This window comes from Rhinoraja longicauda, chromosome 39 (assembly GCF_053455715.1).
Source record: "Rhinoraja longicauda isolate Sanriku21f chromosome 39, sRhiLon1.1, whole genome shotgun sequence".
Lineage (NCBI taxonomy): Eukaryota > Metazoa > Chordata > Chondrichthyes > Rajiformes > Arhynchobatidae > Rhinoraja > Rhinoraja longicauda.
The window spans coordinates 6,974,657-6,991,146 of NC_135991.1; the positions used below are offsets into that span (position 1 = coordinate 6,974,657).

General features: G+C 50.9%; 1 protein-coding gene across 1 annotated transcript in view; it reads left to right on the forward strand.

Moving 5' to 3' along the window:
• Positions 1-6,839: 6,839 nt before the first annotated feature.
• The window catches only part of LOC144611169 (SLIT-ROBO Rho GTPase-activating protein 3-like), a 35,897-nt gene continuing 26,246 nt past the window's right edge, over positions 6,840-16,490 (forward strand). Inside the window, exons 1-4 of the mRNA XM_078430224.1 lie at positions 6,840-7,146; positions 8,668-8,859; positions 13,829-14,024; positions 15,347-15,506. Of these exons, the coding sequence (XP_078286350.1) occupies positions 8,799-8,859; positions 13,829-14,024; positions 15,347-15,506 (417 nt within the window). The 5' untranslated portion in view covers positions 6,840-7,146; positions 8,668-8,798. The remainder of the gene's footprint in view (positions 7,147-8,667; positions 8,860-13,828; positions 14,025-15,346; positions 15,507-16,490) is intronic.

The following is a 16,490-nucleotide window of genomic DNA, read 5'->3' on the forward strand; positions in this document are numbered from 1 at the left end:
CACTATTTGGTACCTTTCAATGAGGTCCCCCCCTCATCCTTCTAAACTCCAGCGAGTACAGGCCCAGTGCCGTCAAATGCTCATCATATGTTAACCCACTCGTTCCTGGGATGGTTCTTGTAAACCTCCTCTTGACCCTCTCTAGAGCCAGCACATCCTTCCCCAGATATGGGGCCCAATATTAGACAATAGGTGCAGGAGCAGGCCATTCAGCCCTTCGAGCCAGCACCGCCATTCAATGCGATCATGGCTGATCACTCTCAATCAGTACCCCGTTCCTGCCTTCTCCCCATACCCCCTCACTCCGCTATCCTTAAGAGCTCTATCCAGCTCTCTCTTGAAAGCATCCAACGAACTGGCCTCCACTGCCTTCTGAGGCAGAGAATTCCACACCTTCACCACTCTCTGACTGAAAAAGTTCTTCCTCATCTCCGTTCTAAATGGCCTACCCCTTATTCTTAAACTGTGGCCCCTTGTTCTGGACTCCCCCAACATTGGAAACATGTTTCCTGCCTCTAATGTGTCCAATCCCCTAATTATCTTATATGTTTCAATAAGATCCCCCCTCATCCTTCTAAATTCCAGTGTATACAAGCCCAATCGCTCCAGCCTTTCAACATACGACAGTCCCGCCATTCCGGGAATTAACCTAGTGAACCTACGCTGCACGCCCTCAATAGCAAGAATATCCTTCCTCAAATTTGGAGACCAAAACTGCACACAGTACTCCAGGTGCGGTCTCACCAGGGCCCGGTACAACTGTAGAAGGACCTCTTTGCTCCTATACTCAACTCCTCTTGTTATGAAGGCCAACATTCCATTGGCTTTCTTCACTGCCTGCTGTACCTGCATGCTTCCTTTCATTGACTGATGAACTAGGACACCCAGATCTCGTTGAACTCCCCCTCCTCCTAACTTGACACCATTCAGATAATAATCTGCCTTTCTATTCTTACTTCCAAAGTGAATAACCTCACACTTATCTACATTAAACTGCATCTGCCATGTATCCGCCCACTCACACAACCTGTCCAAGTCACCCTGCAGCCTTATTGCATCTTCCTCACAATTCACACTACCCCCCAGCTTAGTATCATCTGCAAATTTGCTAATATTGCTCGCAGTACTCCAAATGCGGCCTGACCAGCGCCTTATAGAGCCTCAGCATTACATCCCTACAGTGGTACTGCCTCACAGCTCCAGCGACCTCTTTCGATCCTGGTGTTACAATAGACAATAGGTGCAGGAGGAGGCCATTCGGCCCTTCGAGCCTGTACGCACCGCCATTCAATGTGATCATGGCTGATCATTCTCAATCAGTACCCCGTTCCTGCCCTCTCCCCACACCCCCTGACTCTACTATCATTAAGAGCTCTATCTCGCTCTCTCTTGAATGCATTCAGAGAATTGGCCTCCACTGCCTTCTGAAGCAGAGAATTCCACAGATTCACAACTCTCTGACTGAAATAGTTTTTCCTTCCTGGGTTCTGTGGTGCCTGTGTGGAGTTTGCACGTTCTCTTTGTGACCTTCGGAGCGGGGTGAGTGTGGCAGAGGTGACAGCAACTAACAGGCGCACAACCTACAAGGAAGTGAAACTTGCCCTGACATCCCTTCACAGAGCATGAATCAGTCTCCGGGTGGAGCAGCGGAGTTGCTGCCTGACAGGCCAGAGACCAGGTTTCATCCTGACTGTACGGAGTTTGTTTGTGTTTCAGTTTCCTCACACACCACAGGTTTGTTGGTTAATTGGCTTCTGTAAATTGTCATTTGTCCCTCGCTTGTGGAATAGAGCTGATGTGCAGGGTGATCATTGGTCAGCACAGACCCAGTGGGACCCAGCTGTCTCCACGCTGTACCTCTAAAGCGTAAACAAGAGGGTATGGGAGGGAGCAGTCAAAGGGGTAGAAGAATCAAGGAGGGGTGTAGCGGCCGGAGGGGGTTACAGAGATGGGGAGGAGTGGAGGGGGTCACGGATGTGATGGGGCGGAGAGGGTTGTGGGGGCTGGAGGGGAGGGGGTTACAGAGACAGGGAGGGGTGTGGGGGCCGGAGGGGAGGGGATTACAGAGATGGGGAGGGGTGTAGGGGCTGGAGGGGAGGGGTTACAGAGATGGGGAGGGGTTACAGAGATGGGGAGGGGTGTAGGCTGGAGGGGAGGGGTTACAGAGATGGGGAGGGGTAGCAGTGGGGTAGTATTACTGGGGCAGCTGAGGCACGGTTGAGGGTATCTGCAGCGGCCGTGCTGTGGTGATGGAACAGCGGCAGAGCTGAGACCGGCTGCAGGTTTGTGGCACGGGTCCCATCCTGGGGTCAGAACTGCAGTGAGCTGCTGCAGGATTTCAGCAGCAGATCCGTTTGTAGAAGTGTCTGTCATTTTAACTGGGGGTGGGCGGAGTGGGTGAAGGGTTGAACTGAGGAGCAGGAGATAAAAGCTGCAAGTGCACTGTTTCAGTCAGCCTGCTGCCAACAACATCCGCTGCCACTGATGCGTATCTCTCCCCACCCACCCCCCCACACAACCTCACACTCCACTCTCTGCCTTGCCTCCGTGACTGCTGTTTGCACACTGCCTCACACCCCACTCAGACCAACACCGACATTGCACCATCTCATAGAGTCACACAGCGAGCAAACTGGCCCTTCAGCCCAACTTGCCCATGACGGCCAACATGCCCCATCTACACTGGTCCCACCTGCCTGCATTTGGCCCATATCCCGCTCAATCTATCCTATCCATGTACCTGTCTAAATGTTCTTAAACGTTGCAATCATACCTCCCCATTTGTTTCCTCAATACCACCTCTCTATTTCACCTTGACTGGACACAGAGATTTGTAACACCTATAGAATATTGAACAGCACAATGCAGTAACAGGCCCTTCAGCCCATAATGTCTGCATCGAACATAATGATAGATTAACTAATCTCCTCTGCCTGCACGTGATCCATATCCCTCTATATTCATGTTCCTGCCCATAAGCCTCTTAAACGCCACCATTATATCTGCCTCCACCACCACCCCTGACAGCTTGTATCTGCCTCCACCACCACCCCGTGACAGCGCTTTCCAGGCACCCACCACCCTATGTAAAAAAAAACCTTGACCCGTACATCTATAAAATTTGCCCCTCTCACCTTAAAGCTCTGTCCTCTTGCCTTTGCTATTTCCACCCTGGGGATAAAGGTTCTGACTGTCTACATGCCTTTCAAAATTTTAGAAACTTCTGTCAGGTCTCCCTTCAACCTCCAGCATTCCAAAGAAAAGAATGTGTCTGTCCAACCTCTCCTCATAGCTATTAACCTCTAATCCAGGCAGCATTCTGATGAATCGCTGGTCGGCGTGGACTCGGTGGGCCGAAGGGCCTGTTTCCGCGCTGTATCTCTAAACTAAACTAAACTAAAGCTACCACGGATAGCCACAACCTCTCACTATTGCCCAGGCTCTCGAGTCCTGACAACATCCTGGTAAATCTTCTCTGCACTCTTTCCAGTTTAACAACATCTTTCAACATCACTTGCCCTTCCTTATTTCCCAAGAGAGAGTTGAGGATTGTACTTTCCCTAGGGGCAAGTAGAATGAGAAATTTTCCAAGACACACTAATCACACTGTCAAAACAGCAGCTGCAAATGTAACCTGGTCAAATGGGATGTTACTCACCTTGGAAAAAGTGCAGAAGAGATTCAACAGTCCGAAGAAGGGTCTTGACCCGAAAAGTCACCCATTCCTTCTATCCAGAGATACTACCTGTCCTACTGTGTTACTCCAGCATTTTGTGTCTATCTTCACGTTCACAGGTTATAGGAGTGGAATTAGGCCATTCGGCCTATTGAGTCTACTCCGCCATTCAATCATGGCTGATCTCTGCCTGCTAATCCCCATAACCCTTGACACCCATTCTAATCAAGAATTTGTTCATCTCTGCCTTAAAAATATCCACTGACGGCCTCCAACAGGATGTTACCTCGATTTATGGGCTTGAGTTGTGGGGAGGTTGGTAAGGTGGGGTCATTTTTCTTTGGAGCGTAGGAGGTGAGGGGTGACTTTATTGAGGTCTACACAGGAATGTGGGACTAGAGTAGATGGGATATATTGGTTGGCATGGGCAGATTGGACCGAAGGGCCTGTTTATGTTCTGTAGGACTCTAAGACCATAAGGGGCGTGTCTTTTCCCCCCATGGTAGAGGATTCTGAAACTAGGTGTAGTTAAGTAGGTGAATCGAGGACCAGAGGACTTAGTTTTAAGGCGAAGAAAAGATTTAATAGGAATCTGAAGGGTGACCTTTCCACACAGAGGGTGGTGGGTGTATGGAACAAGCTGCCAGAGGAGGCAGTTGAGGCTGGGACTATCCCAACGTTTAAGAGACAGTTAGACAGGTAAACAGATAAGTTAGACAGGTAAACAAACAGGTAAACAGTTAAACAGACAGGACAGGTTTGGAGGGATATGGGCCAGGCGCGGGCAGGTGGGACTAGTGTACCTGGGACATGTTGTCCATGATGCGTCTCTTCCCTCCAACTTGAGAGGCCAACAACTATAGCTGGATCTGTGAGTTTGCGTTTGACGACATTGGGCCTGTACTCGCTGGAGTTTAGAAGGTTGAGGGGGGGACCTCATTGAAACTTGCAGAGTAGTGAAGGGCTTGGATAGAGTGGATGTGGAGAGGATGTTTCCACTAGTGGGAGAGTCCAGGACCAGAGGGCACAGCCTCAGAATTAAAGGGCGCTCTTTTAGAAAGGTGAGGAGGAACTTCTTTAGTCAGAGGGTAATTACTCTGTGGAACTCATTGCCCCAGTGGGCTGTGGGGGACGTCAGTGGATATTTTTAAGGCAGCGATAGACAAATTCTTGATTAGAACGGGTGTCAAGGGTTATGGGGAGAAGGCAGGAAAATGGAATTAGGAGCAGAGATCAGCCATGATTGAATGGTGGAGTGGACTAGATGGGCCGAATGGCTTAATTCTACTCCTAGAATTTGTGACACCTGATCTTGATGCTGACGTACTCTCAGTGTGGAGACTGGAATCGTGAACCCGCCCCACCGTCTCTGACAAGCAACTCAATGCCAGGAACACAGTGAACGCTCTGCAGGTGATTTCCCACCTCCTCCCTTCCAGGGAAGTTTGGATGGAGTAACTAAGAGATGTTGGAAAGAGAAAGGTCTCGACCTGAAACGTCACCCGTTCCTTCTCTCCAGAGATGCTGCCTGACCTGCTGGGTTACTCCAGCACTCTGTGTCTGTCTTTGGAAAGCTGATGGTGGATCTTCAACAAACGTCTCTCCACTGGAGGACAAGAGGAAGCATATGGTCAGACAGGTCCTGAGGAGGCGAGGGGAAGTGGAGAGAGAGAGAGAGGGCTGCTTCCTGTTCTCTCTCTCTCTCTGTCACACGTGTTTGCCAACATGGCATCTACAGGCTTCCTGATCAACAGCCGAGATACAGGAAAGCACCTTCTCACACAGTTGCTGAGCAAGGCACCATGATGCTCCACACAAACACTAGGTCCAATGACTGACTCTGACACACACACACACACAGTGTACAGGGTCCCACACACACAGTGTACAAGGTCCCACACTGACACACACACACACTGGGTGTGTACAAGGACACACTGACACACAGACACACACTGGGTATACAGGATCCCATACACACACTGGTGTACAGGATCCCACACTGACACACACTGGTGAACAGGATTACACACACACTGGTGTACAGGATCACACACACACTGGTGTACAGGATCCCACACACACACACACAGGTGAACAGGATCACACACTGACAAACACACACACACTAGTGAACAGGATCACACACTGACAAACACACACACTGGTGAACAGGATCCCACACACACACACACACTGGTGAACAGGATCCCACACTGACACACACGCACTGGTGTACAGTCACACACGCACACACACTGTTGAACAGGATCACACACACACTGGTGTACAGGATCACACACTGACACACATACACTGGTGTACAGGCTCACGCGCACACACTGGTGTACAGGATCACACACTGACACACACACTGGTGAACAGGATCACACACACACACACACACGGTGTACAAGGACACACACGCACTGGTGTGCAGGATCACACACTGACACACGCAATGGTGAACAGGATCACACACACGCACTGGTGAACAGGATCACGCACACACACTGATGTACAGGCTCACATGCACTGGTGAACAGGATCACACACTGACACACACTGGTGAACAGGATCACGCACACACACTGATGTACAGGCTCACATGCACTGGTGAACAGGATCACACACTGACACGCACTGGTGAACAGAATCACGCACACACACTGATGTACAGGCTCACATGCACTGGTGAACAGGATCACACACTGACACACTGGTGAACAGGATCACAAACACACTGGTGAACAGGATCACACACTGACACACACACTGGTGAACAGGATCACACACACACTGGTGAACAGGATCACACACACTGGTGTACAGGATCACACACACACACACTGGTGAACAGGATCACACACTGGCACACACACTGGTGAACGATCACACACTGACACACACACTGGTGTACAGGATCACACACACACACACATTGGTGAACAGGATCACACACACTGGTGAACAGGATCACAAACACACTGGTGAACAGGATCACACACTGGCACACACACTGGTGTACAGTCACACACTGACACACACACACTGGTGTACAGGATCACACACACACACTGGTGAACAGGATCACACATACTGGTGTACAGGATCACACACCCACGCCGACACTGACTGCGGAGGAAGTGACTGGGAGATATACTGGGTGTGTGAGCGGATCAGCTGAGAGGTACGAGTTGTGTTTATTGGCGCTGCTGCTGACGGAGGCAGCTCTGTGCCGACTGTGGTCTCTCAGACAGACAGACAGATAGATAGATACATCCCCGCGGTTTGCCATTGCCATCGGCCGTGTGCTCCCGACTGGCGGAGCTGTCCTTTGGCCGGCTCTGGAGCGCAGAGAGAGCTGGACCTCAGGCCAGAGTAACCTCGCCACCCCCTCCCGGAGCCCACCCCGATCGTCAAAGTTACCTTCTAGGGGGAAGAACCCTAAAAGATTCAGAACCACAGAGGTAAGAATTTATATCCACCGCCCCCTATCTATATATCCACCTCTATCTCCCTCGCTTCCCCTTCGCCCCACTCTCTGCCATCAGCTACAAATCATCGTTCAAAAAAACAAGAAGTTGCAGAGCTCGGAAGCAGGCCATTCGGCCCGTTCTATGCTAGTCCCAGCTGCCCGCGTTTGGCCCATATCCCTCTGAACCTGTCCTATCCATGTACCTGGCCAGGCGTCTTTTAAATGTTATTTGTCCCTGCCTCAACTACCTTCTCTGGCAACTCGTTCCATACACCCACCTGTGTGAAAAAGTTGCCTCTCGGGTTCCCATTAAATCTTCCCCCCCTCTCACCTTAAACCTATGTCCTCTGGTTTTTGATTCCCCTCCTCTGGGTAAAAGATTTTCTGCATTCATCCTGTCTATGATTTTTCACTCTTATGCGAAAAAGAGGCGTTGGGTATCCTATTAAATTTGTGTCCTTCGATCCCTAAACCCACTAACATCTAACTCTGAACCCAAAAACCTTAAACCTTAACACACGTATTCATGATCCACTATCCCTAACACCCTGCACCCTAACACATTAGGGTGGCACAGCAGTAGAGTTACCATCTTAGACAATAGGTGCAGGAGGAGGCCATTCGGCCCTTCGAGCCTGTACGCACCGCCATTCAATGTGATCATGGCTGATCATTCTCAATCAGTACCCCGTTCCTGCCTTCTCCCCATACCCCCTGACTCCGCTATCCTTAAGAGCTCTATCTAGTTCTCTCTTGAATGCATTCTTACAGCGCCAGAGACCCTGGTTCGATCCTGACTACAGGTGCTGTCTGAACGGAGTTTTAGTACGTTCTCCCCCGTGACCTGCGTGGGTTTTCTCTGGGAGCCCCGGTTTCCTCCCACACTCCAAAGACGTACAGGATTGTAGGCTAATTGGCTTGGTAAAATTGTCCCTGGTGTGTGTGGGATTGTGCTAATGTGCGGGGATCGCTGGTCGGCGTGGACTCGGTGGGCCGAATGGCCTGTTTCCACGCTGTATCTCTAAACTCTTGACCCGAAACATCACCTATTCCTTTTCTCCAGAGATGCTGTCTGACCCGCTGAGTTACTCCAGCTTTTTGTGTCCATAAACGAAACTGAACATCTAACCCTCACCCCATCACCCTAACCCTAAATCCCCCAACCTTAACCCACTCAAACATAACACACCACCCTAAACCCCCTCACTAACAACCTAACCCATCAAACACTAACCCTAACACCCCCAACCTGAATACCCAAACCATAATCCCTGACCCTAGCCCGTCTCTAACCCCAATCCCACAGCGACTTGAAACTATTAAACTCCACCTCCCCTGGAACAGAAGCCAACAGGAATCACTTTAACCAGGCAAATATAGCTGGGTTAATCCTAATTTTTTTTATCGAGAATCTTGGCAGGAAAATAAAATCACTAACGCCAACGCCATTTCGTGTCCTGCACTAAACACAGAATGAATGCTCTTTTAACGATGGCTGTGAACTTTATTCCAGGCAGGGCACCCTCGTGCGGGTGAAGTGGAGACAGGATGAGTGTGGAGGCGGAGGGAGCTGTCTGACGTTGAGGGGCCTCGGGGCGGGTACAGACAGGCAGCCTCGGCGTTTAACCTCAGAGCCCACCCGTGATGGCGCTTCAGTCCAGGAAGAGGGAGAAGGCATCAACAGAGTATGACACCCAGCTGAAAGGTCAGTGCATGGGGAGAGGGTGGCTCACCCTGTGATTACACATGCACTTTGTAGATGTCTCTGTACATCGGTAAAAGTGTGTGCGTGTTAGTGAGTGAGTGTTTGTAAATGTCCATGAAAGTGTGTGTCAGTGGGCAAGTGTGCGGCTGTGTTGGGTGAATGTGACTGAGAGTGTGTATGCACATGCAGTGTGTGCGTGTGTCTCAGTGAGCGAGAGAGAGAGAGAGAGTGCTCGTGAATGTGTGTGTGGGTGAATGTAACAGTGTGTACACATGCAGTGTGTCTGACTATGTCAGTGAGTGTGTGACTGTGCGTGTGTTGGTGAGTGAGTGAATGTGTGTGTCTGGGTGAATGTAACTGAGTGTGTACACTTGCAGTGTGTGTGACTATGTCAGTGAGTGTGTGACTATGTGTGTCGGTGAGTGAGTGAATGTGTGTGTCTGGGTGAATGTAACTGAGTGTGTACACTTGCAGTGTGTGTGACTATGTCAGTGGGTGTGTGTGACTGTGTATGTGTGTCGGTGAGTGAGTGAATGTGTGTGTCTGGGTGAATAACTGAGTGTGTACACTTGCAGTGTGTGTGACTATGTCAGTGAGTGTGTGACTGTGTGTCGGTGAGTGAGTGAATGTGTGTGTCTGGGTGAATGTAACTGAGTGTTCGTGTGTGTATACATGCATTGTGTGTGACTGTCAGTGAGTATGTGTGACTGTCCGTGTATGTGAGTGAGAATGTGTTTGTGTGTATGTTTGTGTGATTGTCAATGACTGCTTGTGTGTGTGTCATTGTGTGCAGTTTATGTGTGAGTGAGTCTACATGTATGTGTGTACATATATCTATTGTCAGTTGGAAAGCACACACGTTTGTGTAGTTGTCTGTGTTATATTCGCATGTTTGTGTGTGTGCATGCGTGTATATGTGTGCCCACGCCTATGTGTGTCTTTCTACATGTAGCTGTAAGCAAGAATGCAATCATGTTTAAACAAGGAACTGCAGATGCTGGTTTACAAAAGCAGACAGGAAATGCCAGAGTAACTCAGCAGATCAGGCAGCTTCTCTGGAGACCATGGATAGATGATGTTTCGGGTCGGGACCCTTCTTCAGATTGATAAAATGTCTCTTATCCATGCATCCATGTCTGTCTCCATGTATCAGGAGAGTGTGTGCATATGTGTGTGTGTGTGTGTTCATTTCAGTTTAGTGTCACGTGTACCTAGGTACAGTGAAAAGCCTTTTGTCTTGTGCTAACCAGTCAGCGGAAAGACTATACATGATTACAATCAAGCCGTCCACAGTGTACAGATACATGATAAGGGAATAACGTTTAGTGCAAGGTAAGTCCAGCAAAGTCCAATAGTCCCCCATGAGGTAGATAGTAGTTCAGCACCGCTCTCTGGTTGTGGTATGATGGTTCAATTGCCTGATAACAGCTGGCAAGAAACTGTCCCTGAATCTGGAGGTGTGCGTCTCCATACTTCTGTACCTCTTGCCCGATGGGAGAGGGGAGAAGAGGGAGTGACCGGGGTGAGACTGATCCTTGATTATGCTGCTGGCCTTGCCGAGGCAGAGTGAGGTGTAGATGGAGTCATTGGTTTATGGGCGTGATGGTCTGGGCTGCGTCCACAACTCTCTGCGATTTCTTGTGGGTCTTGGATGGAGGGGTAATGGGGAGAAGGCAGGAACGGGGTACTGATTGAGAATGATCAGCCACGATCACATTGAATGGCGGTGCTGGCTCGAAGGGCCGAATGGCCTCCTGTCTATTGGCTATTGAGCTGTTCCCAAACCGTGCTGTGATGCATTCCGATAAAATCTTTCCGCGGCGCATCTGTAGAAGTTGTAGAAGAATGTGTGTGTTTGTGTGTATGTAATTATGTGTGTGCCTGTGAGTATGTGAGTATGTGTGCATCTGTGTGTGGATTTGTGTGTGTGTGTGTCTGTCGCTGTGCTTAAGTGAATGTTTATGTAGATTGCAGATCGCATCGGTTATTCAGTGAGAGTGAGTGGGTGTTTGTGTGTCAGTGATGGTTTGCGTGTATGCCTGTCTGTGTGCATGTCAATGTGTGTGTGTGCAAATAGTGCATGTGTGTCTGCACACGTGTTAGTGAGAGTGTGTGTGTATGTGCAGTGTGTGTGAGAAAGTGTTTGGTGTCATTTTCCCATGTCTGGATCTTCCTCTACCCCTCCCCCCCCCCCCTCCTCAATTCTTACCGATTCTTCACCACTTCCTGACTGACCCAGATTTACCTCCGGTTTCTAAACCAACTGTTAACCTCCATAGTGGGACCTCCATGCCTTCCCTCCACCGTGGGACCTCAGTGCCTCCCCTGCACCGTGGGACCTCAGTGCCTCGCCTCCGCCATGGGACCTCAGTGCCTCCCCTCCACCGTGGGATAGGCCCTCAGCTCCACCGTGAAACCGGATCACTTTACCTCCACTGTAGGACCAAAGGTCCTACCTCCCAACAAAAGGATTCAAGGCCTTCCCCTCACCGTGGGAAGTTGGGGGAGGGAGGAAAGGGGGAGAGAAAGAGAGGGTTTTGAGTAGAAAGGTGAGGGGTTAGTTAGAGCTCACATAAAATTGGAGAATTCAATGTTCATACCGTTGGGTTGTAAGCTGTCTAAGTGAGGTGCTGTTCCTCCATTTTCACTCTGGCAATGGAGGAAACCAAGGACAGAAAGTCATTATGGGATTGAGAAGGGGAGTTAAAATAGTTATAGGAATAAGAAGGGAAATTAAAATGGCTTGGGGAAAGAGAATCGTTTTCAATTTAGGGATACAACATGGAAACAGGCCCTTCGGCCCACCGCCTCCACACCAACCGGTGATCACCCCGTACACTAGCACTATCCTACACACAAGGGACAGTTTACAGAAGCCAGTTAACCCGCAAACCTGCACGTGTTTGGAGTGTGGGAGGAAACCCGAGGACAACTCACACAGGTCACAGCAAGAACGTGCAAATTCCGTACACGCGGCACCCGTAGACAGGACCGAACCCGGGTCTCTGGCGCTGTGAGGCAGCAACTCGACCACTGCCTTGTTGTGCCGCCCCAAAGGGGAGAAGGGGATTTAAAATGGTTTGGGGAATGGGGAGGGGAGAATATCCAATTCCCACACCAAACCTTTGATGTGGAGTATTATATATCGGCGAGACCAAACGCAGACCGGGCGATTGTTTCGCTGAACACCTCTGCTCAGTCCGCCTAAATCTACCTGATCTCCCGGTTGCCAGAAGAGAGTTGTGAATCTGTGGAATTCTCTGCCTCAGAAGGCAGTGGGGGCCAATTCTCTGAATGCATTCAAGAGAGAGCTAGATAGAGCTCTTAAGGATAGTGGAGTCAGGGGGTATGGGGAGAAGGCAGGAACGGGATACTGATTGAGAATGATCAGCCATGATCACATTGAATGGCGGTGCGTACAGGCTCGAAGGGCCGAATGGCCTCCTCCTGCACCTATTGTCTATTGTCAAACACTTTAATTCCCCTTCCCATTCCCAATCTGACCTTTCTGTCCTGGGCCTCCAGCATTGTCAGAGTGAGGCCCAGCGCAAATTGGAGGAACAGGACATCATATTTTGCTTGGGCAGCTTACACCCCAGCGGTATGAATATTGACTTCTCTAACTTCAAGTAACCCTTGCACTCCCTCTCTCTCCATCTCCCCCACCCAAGTCACACCAGGTTCTCTTACTCACCAAGCAAATAGCTAACAATACAATACAATACAATACAATATATCTTTATTGTCATTGTACAGGGGTACAACGAGATTGGGAATGCGCCTCCCATACGATGCAATAAATTTATTAGCTAGTCAGTATTAATTTAAACAACCCAATGAAACAAATTAGAACAGTTTTAAAACAGAATAAAGTGCAAGTAGATCTGTGCCGGATCACTGTGCGATGTGACCATCCGGCTCAGAAGGACTGGTTCATAGCAGCTATGGCCCTGGGGATGAAGCTGTTCCTGAGTCTGGAGGTGCGGGCGTAGAAGGCCTTGTATCCGGTGCCCGATGGTAGAAGTTCGAACAGACTGTTGCAGGGGTGTGAAGAGTCTTTGTGGATGCTGGTGGCTTTTCTGAGGCATCGTGTGTTGTAGATGCCCTCCAAGGCTGGTAGCTGTGTTCCGATGGTCCTCTGAGCTCTATGGACTACCCGCTGAAGAGCTTTCCTCCTCTCTGCCTCCGTGCAGCTGAGATACCACACAGGGATGCCATGTGTTAGGATGCTCTCTATGGTGCAGCGGTAGAAGACAATAGACAATAGGTGCAGGAGGAGGCCATTTGGCCCTTCGAGCCTGTATGCACCACCATTCAATGTGATCGCGGCTGATCATTCTCAATCAGTACCCCGTTCCTGCCTTCTCCCCATACCCCCTGACTCCGCTATCCTTAAGAGCTCTATCCAGCTCTCTCTTGAATGCATTCAGAGAATTGGCCTCCACTGCCCTCTGAGGCAGAGAATTCCACAGATTCACAACTCTGACTGAAAAAGTTTTTCCTCATCTCCGTTCTAAATGGCCGACCCCTTATTCTTAAACTGTGGCCCCTTGTTCTGGACTCCCCCAACATTGGGAACATGTTTCCTGCCTCTAACGTGTCCAACGTGTATAATCTTATACGTTTCGATAAGATCTCCTCTCATCCTTCTAAAACGGCCTGTTTCTTCATCATCGTTACATTTTTGCATATCTTTCATTCTTTTGTTCTATCTCTCTCTACATCACCGTCTATATCTTTCATTTCCCTATCCCCTGACTCTCAGTCTGAGGAAGGGTCTCGATCCGAAACGTCGCCCATTCTCTCTCTCTAGAGATGCTGTTCGTCCCGCTGAGTTAAGCCAGCCTCTGCAGTTCCTTCCTACACATGTTGTCACCTGTTGGGATGGCTCCCAGGGTGGTCGTGTGTTGAGTTGCGGTGTGGTGCGGGTGCCCTTGTTGACGTGATCCTCTTCCCTGTGGCCCTGCAGAGATTCGTGGTCAGCTGGTGGACCAGTTGAAGTGCCTGGACACTCAGGTGGAATGCCGAACACAGTGCCTGCAGGACATGTCCGACTTCTTCCGCAGGAAGGCCGAGGTAGAACTGGAATATTCCCGGGGGCTGGAAAAGCTGGTGGATCGCTTCTCCTTGAAGATCCGCACTGCCAAGGATCACCAGGGGTTTCGGTAAGGGCAGGCACATTTCCCCACACCGTCCCGTCACACACTCACTCCCGGGGGTCAGACACACACATAGTGAAGCTCCCGCCCTCCGCACCGTCCCATCACACACTCCCCAGGGTCAGACACACACAGAGTGAAGCTCCCTCCCTCCGCACCGCCCCGTCACACACTCCCCAGGGTCAGACACACAGAGATAGGAAGCTCCCTCCCTCCGCACCGCCCCGTCACACACTCCCCAGGGTCAGACACACACAGAGTGAAGCTCCCTCCCTCCGCACCGTCCCATCACACACTCCCGGTGGTCAGACACACAGAGATAGGAAGCTCCCTCCCTCTCTCACTCCTGGGGGTCAGACACACAGAGTAAAGCTCCCTCCCTCCGCACCGTCCCATCACACACTCCCCAGGGTCAGACACACACAGAGTGAAGCTCCCTCCCTCCGCACCGCCCCATCACACACTCCACACACAGAGTGAAACTCCCTCCCTCCGCACCGCCCCGTCACACACTCCCCAGGGTCAGACACACACAGAGTGAAGCTCCCTCCCTCCGCACCGCCCCATCACACACTCCAAAGACGTGGGTCTCTTAAAACCAAGAAAAAAGACATTCAGCACAAAACTGCCCAAATTCTATTGAGATTTTTCGGTCTGGCTGTCTCGCCAATAGTGATCCATCAGCTTCCCCGGTGAGCACTTCATCAAATTAAATTGTATTGATTTCCCGGGTTAAGTGGATTGAATGCTGACTGCATACAATTTACATCTTGATTTCACAAGCAATTTATTGCATCGCTCATTCCACCTCCACTGGACCAAGTACAACATGAAACTCATCATCATTACTGGTTCATGGGTCCTGATACACCCCCCCTCCCCCAGAAACCACCCCCACACACTCACACACACACAGGACGGCTCACACACACTCACACACACACACAGCATGCTCACACAGCACACGCACACAGCACACACATACACAGCACACACACACACACACACTGACCCACACAGGACGAGTCACACACACTCACTCACAATGTACGCACATACATACACACACACACACACACACACAAACTGGGGACGGGTCACACTCACACACACAGCACATACACATACACACACACACACACACCACTGGGGATAGGTCACACACTCACACACACACGGCACACACACACACACTGGGGATGGGTCACACAGCACGCACATTCACGCACACACACTCACACACACACACACACACACACACACTGGGGGACGGATCACACACACACACACACACACACAGATTCACTGACGTGTGTGTGTTTGGGCAGCAAGGAACAGGCGGCCTTGTCCTCCGTCCACTGCTGGCACCAGATGCTGAGCCAGACCCGGCAGCAGAGCCGTGATCACGGGGCGCTGCACGAAATCCTGGCAAACCTCACCCTGCAGCTCAGCTCTCTCAGCGAGGATGTCAGCCGCATCACCCGCAAGGTAGGCCTCTCCCCCCCCCCTCCCTGGAGTGACCCCCCTCCCTGGAGAGACCCTCATCCCTGGAGTGACCCCCCTCCCTGGAGAGACCCCGTCCCCTTGGGGAGACACTGTCACTGCAACACAGGCCTCTCCATCCCCTCCCCTCCTCCTGGGAGACCCGCCATCCTCTCGAGGAGACCCCCCTCCCCCTCTCCCTGGGAGACCCTGTCACCCCCTCCCCCTGAGGATACTCAAGCTGGAACGGGTACAAAGAAGATTTACAAGGATGTTGCCAGGACTAGAGGGTGTGAGCTACAGGGAGAGGTTGAGTAGGCTGGGTCTCTATTCCTTGGAGTGCAGGAGGATGAGGGGAGATCTTATAGAGGTGAACAAAATCATGAGGGGAATAGATCAGGTAGATACACAGAGTCTCTTGCCCAGAGTAGGGGAATCGAGGACCAGAGGACACAGGTTCAAGGTGAAGGGGAAAAGATTTAATAGGAATCTGTGGGGTATCTTTTCCACACAGAGGGTGGCGGGTGTATGGAACGAGCTGCCGGAGGAGGTAGTTGAAGCTGGGACTATCCCAACGTTTAAGAAACGGGTACATGGATAGGTCAGGTTTGGAGGGATATGGGCCAAACGCAGGCAGGTGGGACTAGTGTAGCTGGGGCATGTTGGTCGGTGTGGGCAGGTGGGACTAGTGTAGATGGGGCATGTTGGCCGGTGTGGGCAGGTTGGTCGGTGTGTGCAGGTTGGTCGGTGTCGGCAGGTTGGTCGGTGTGGGCATGTTGGTCGGTGTGGGCAAGTTGGCCGGTGTGGACAGGTTGGTCGGTGTGGGCAGGTTGGTCGGTGTGGGCAGGTTGGCCGTTGAGGCTGGGATTATCCCAACGTTTACGAAACAGTTAGACAGGTACATGGATAGGACAGGTTTGGACGAATATGGACCAAACGCAGGCAGGTGGGACTAGTGTAGATGGGGCATGTTGGTCGGTGTGGGCAGGT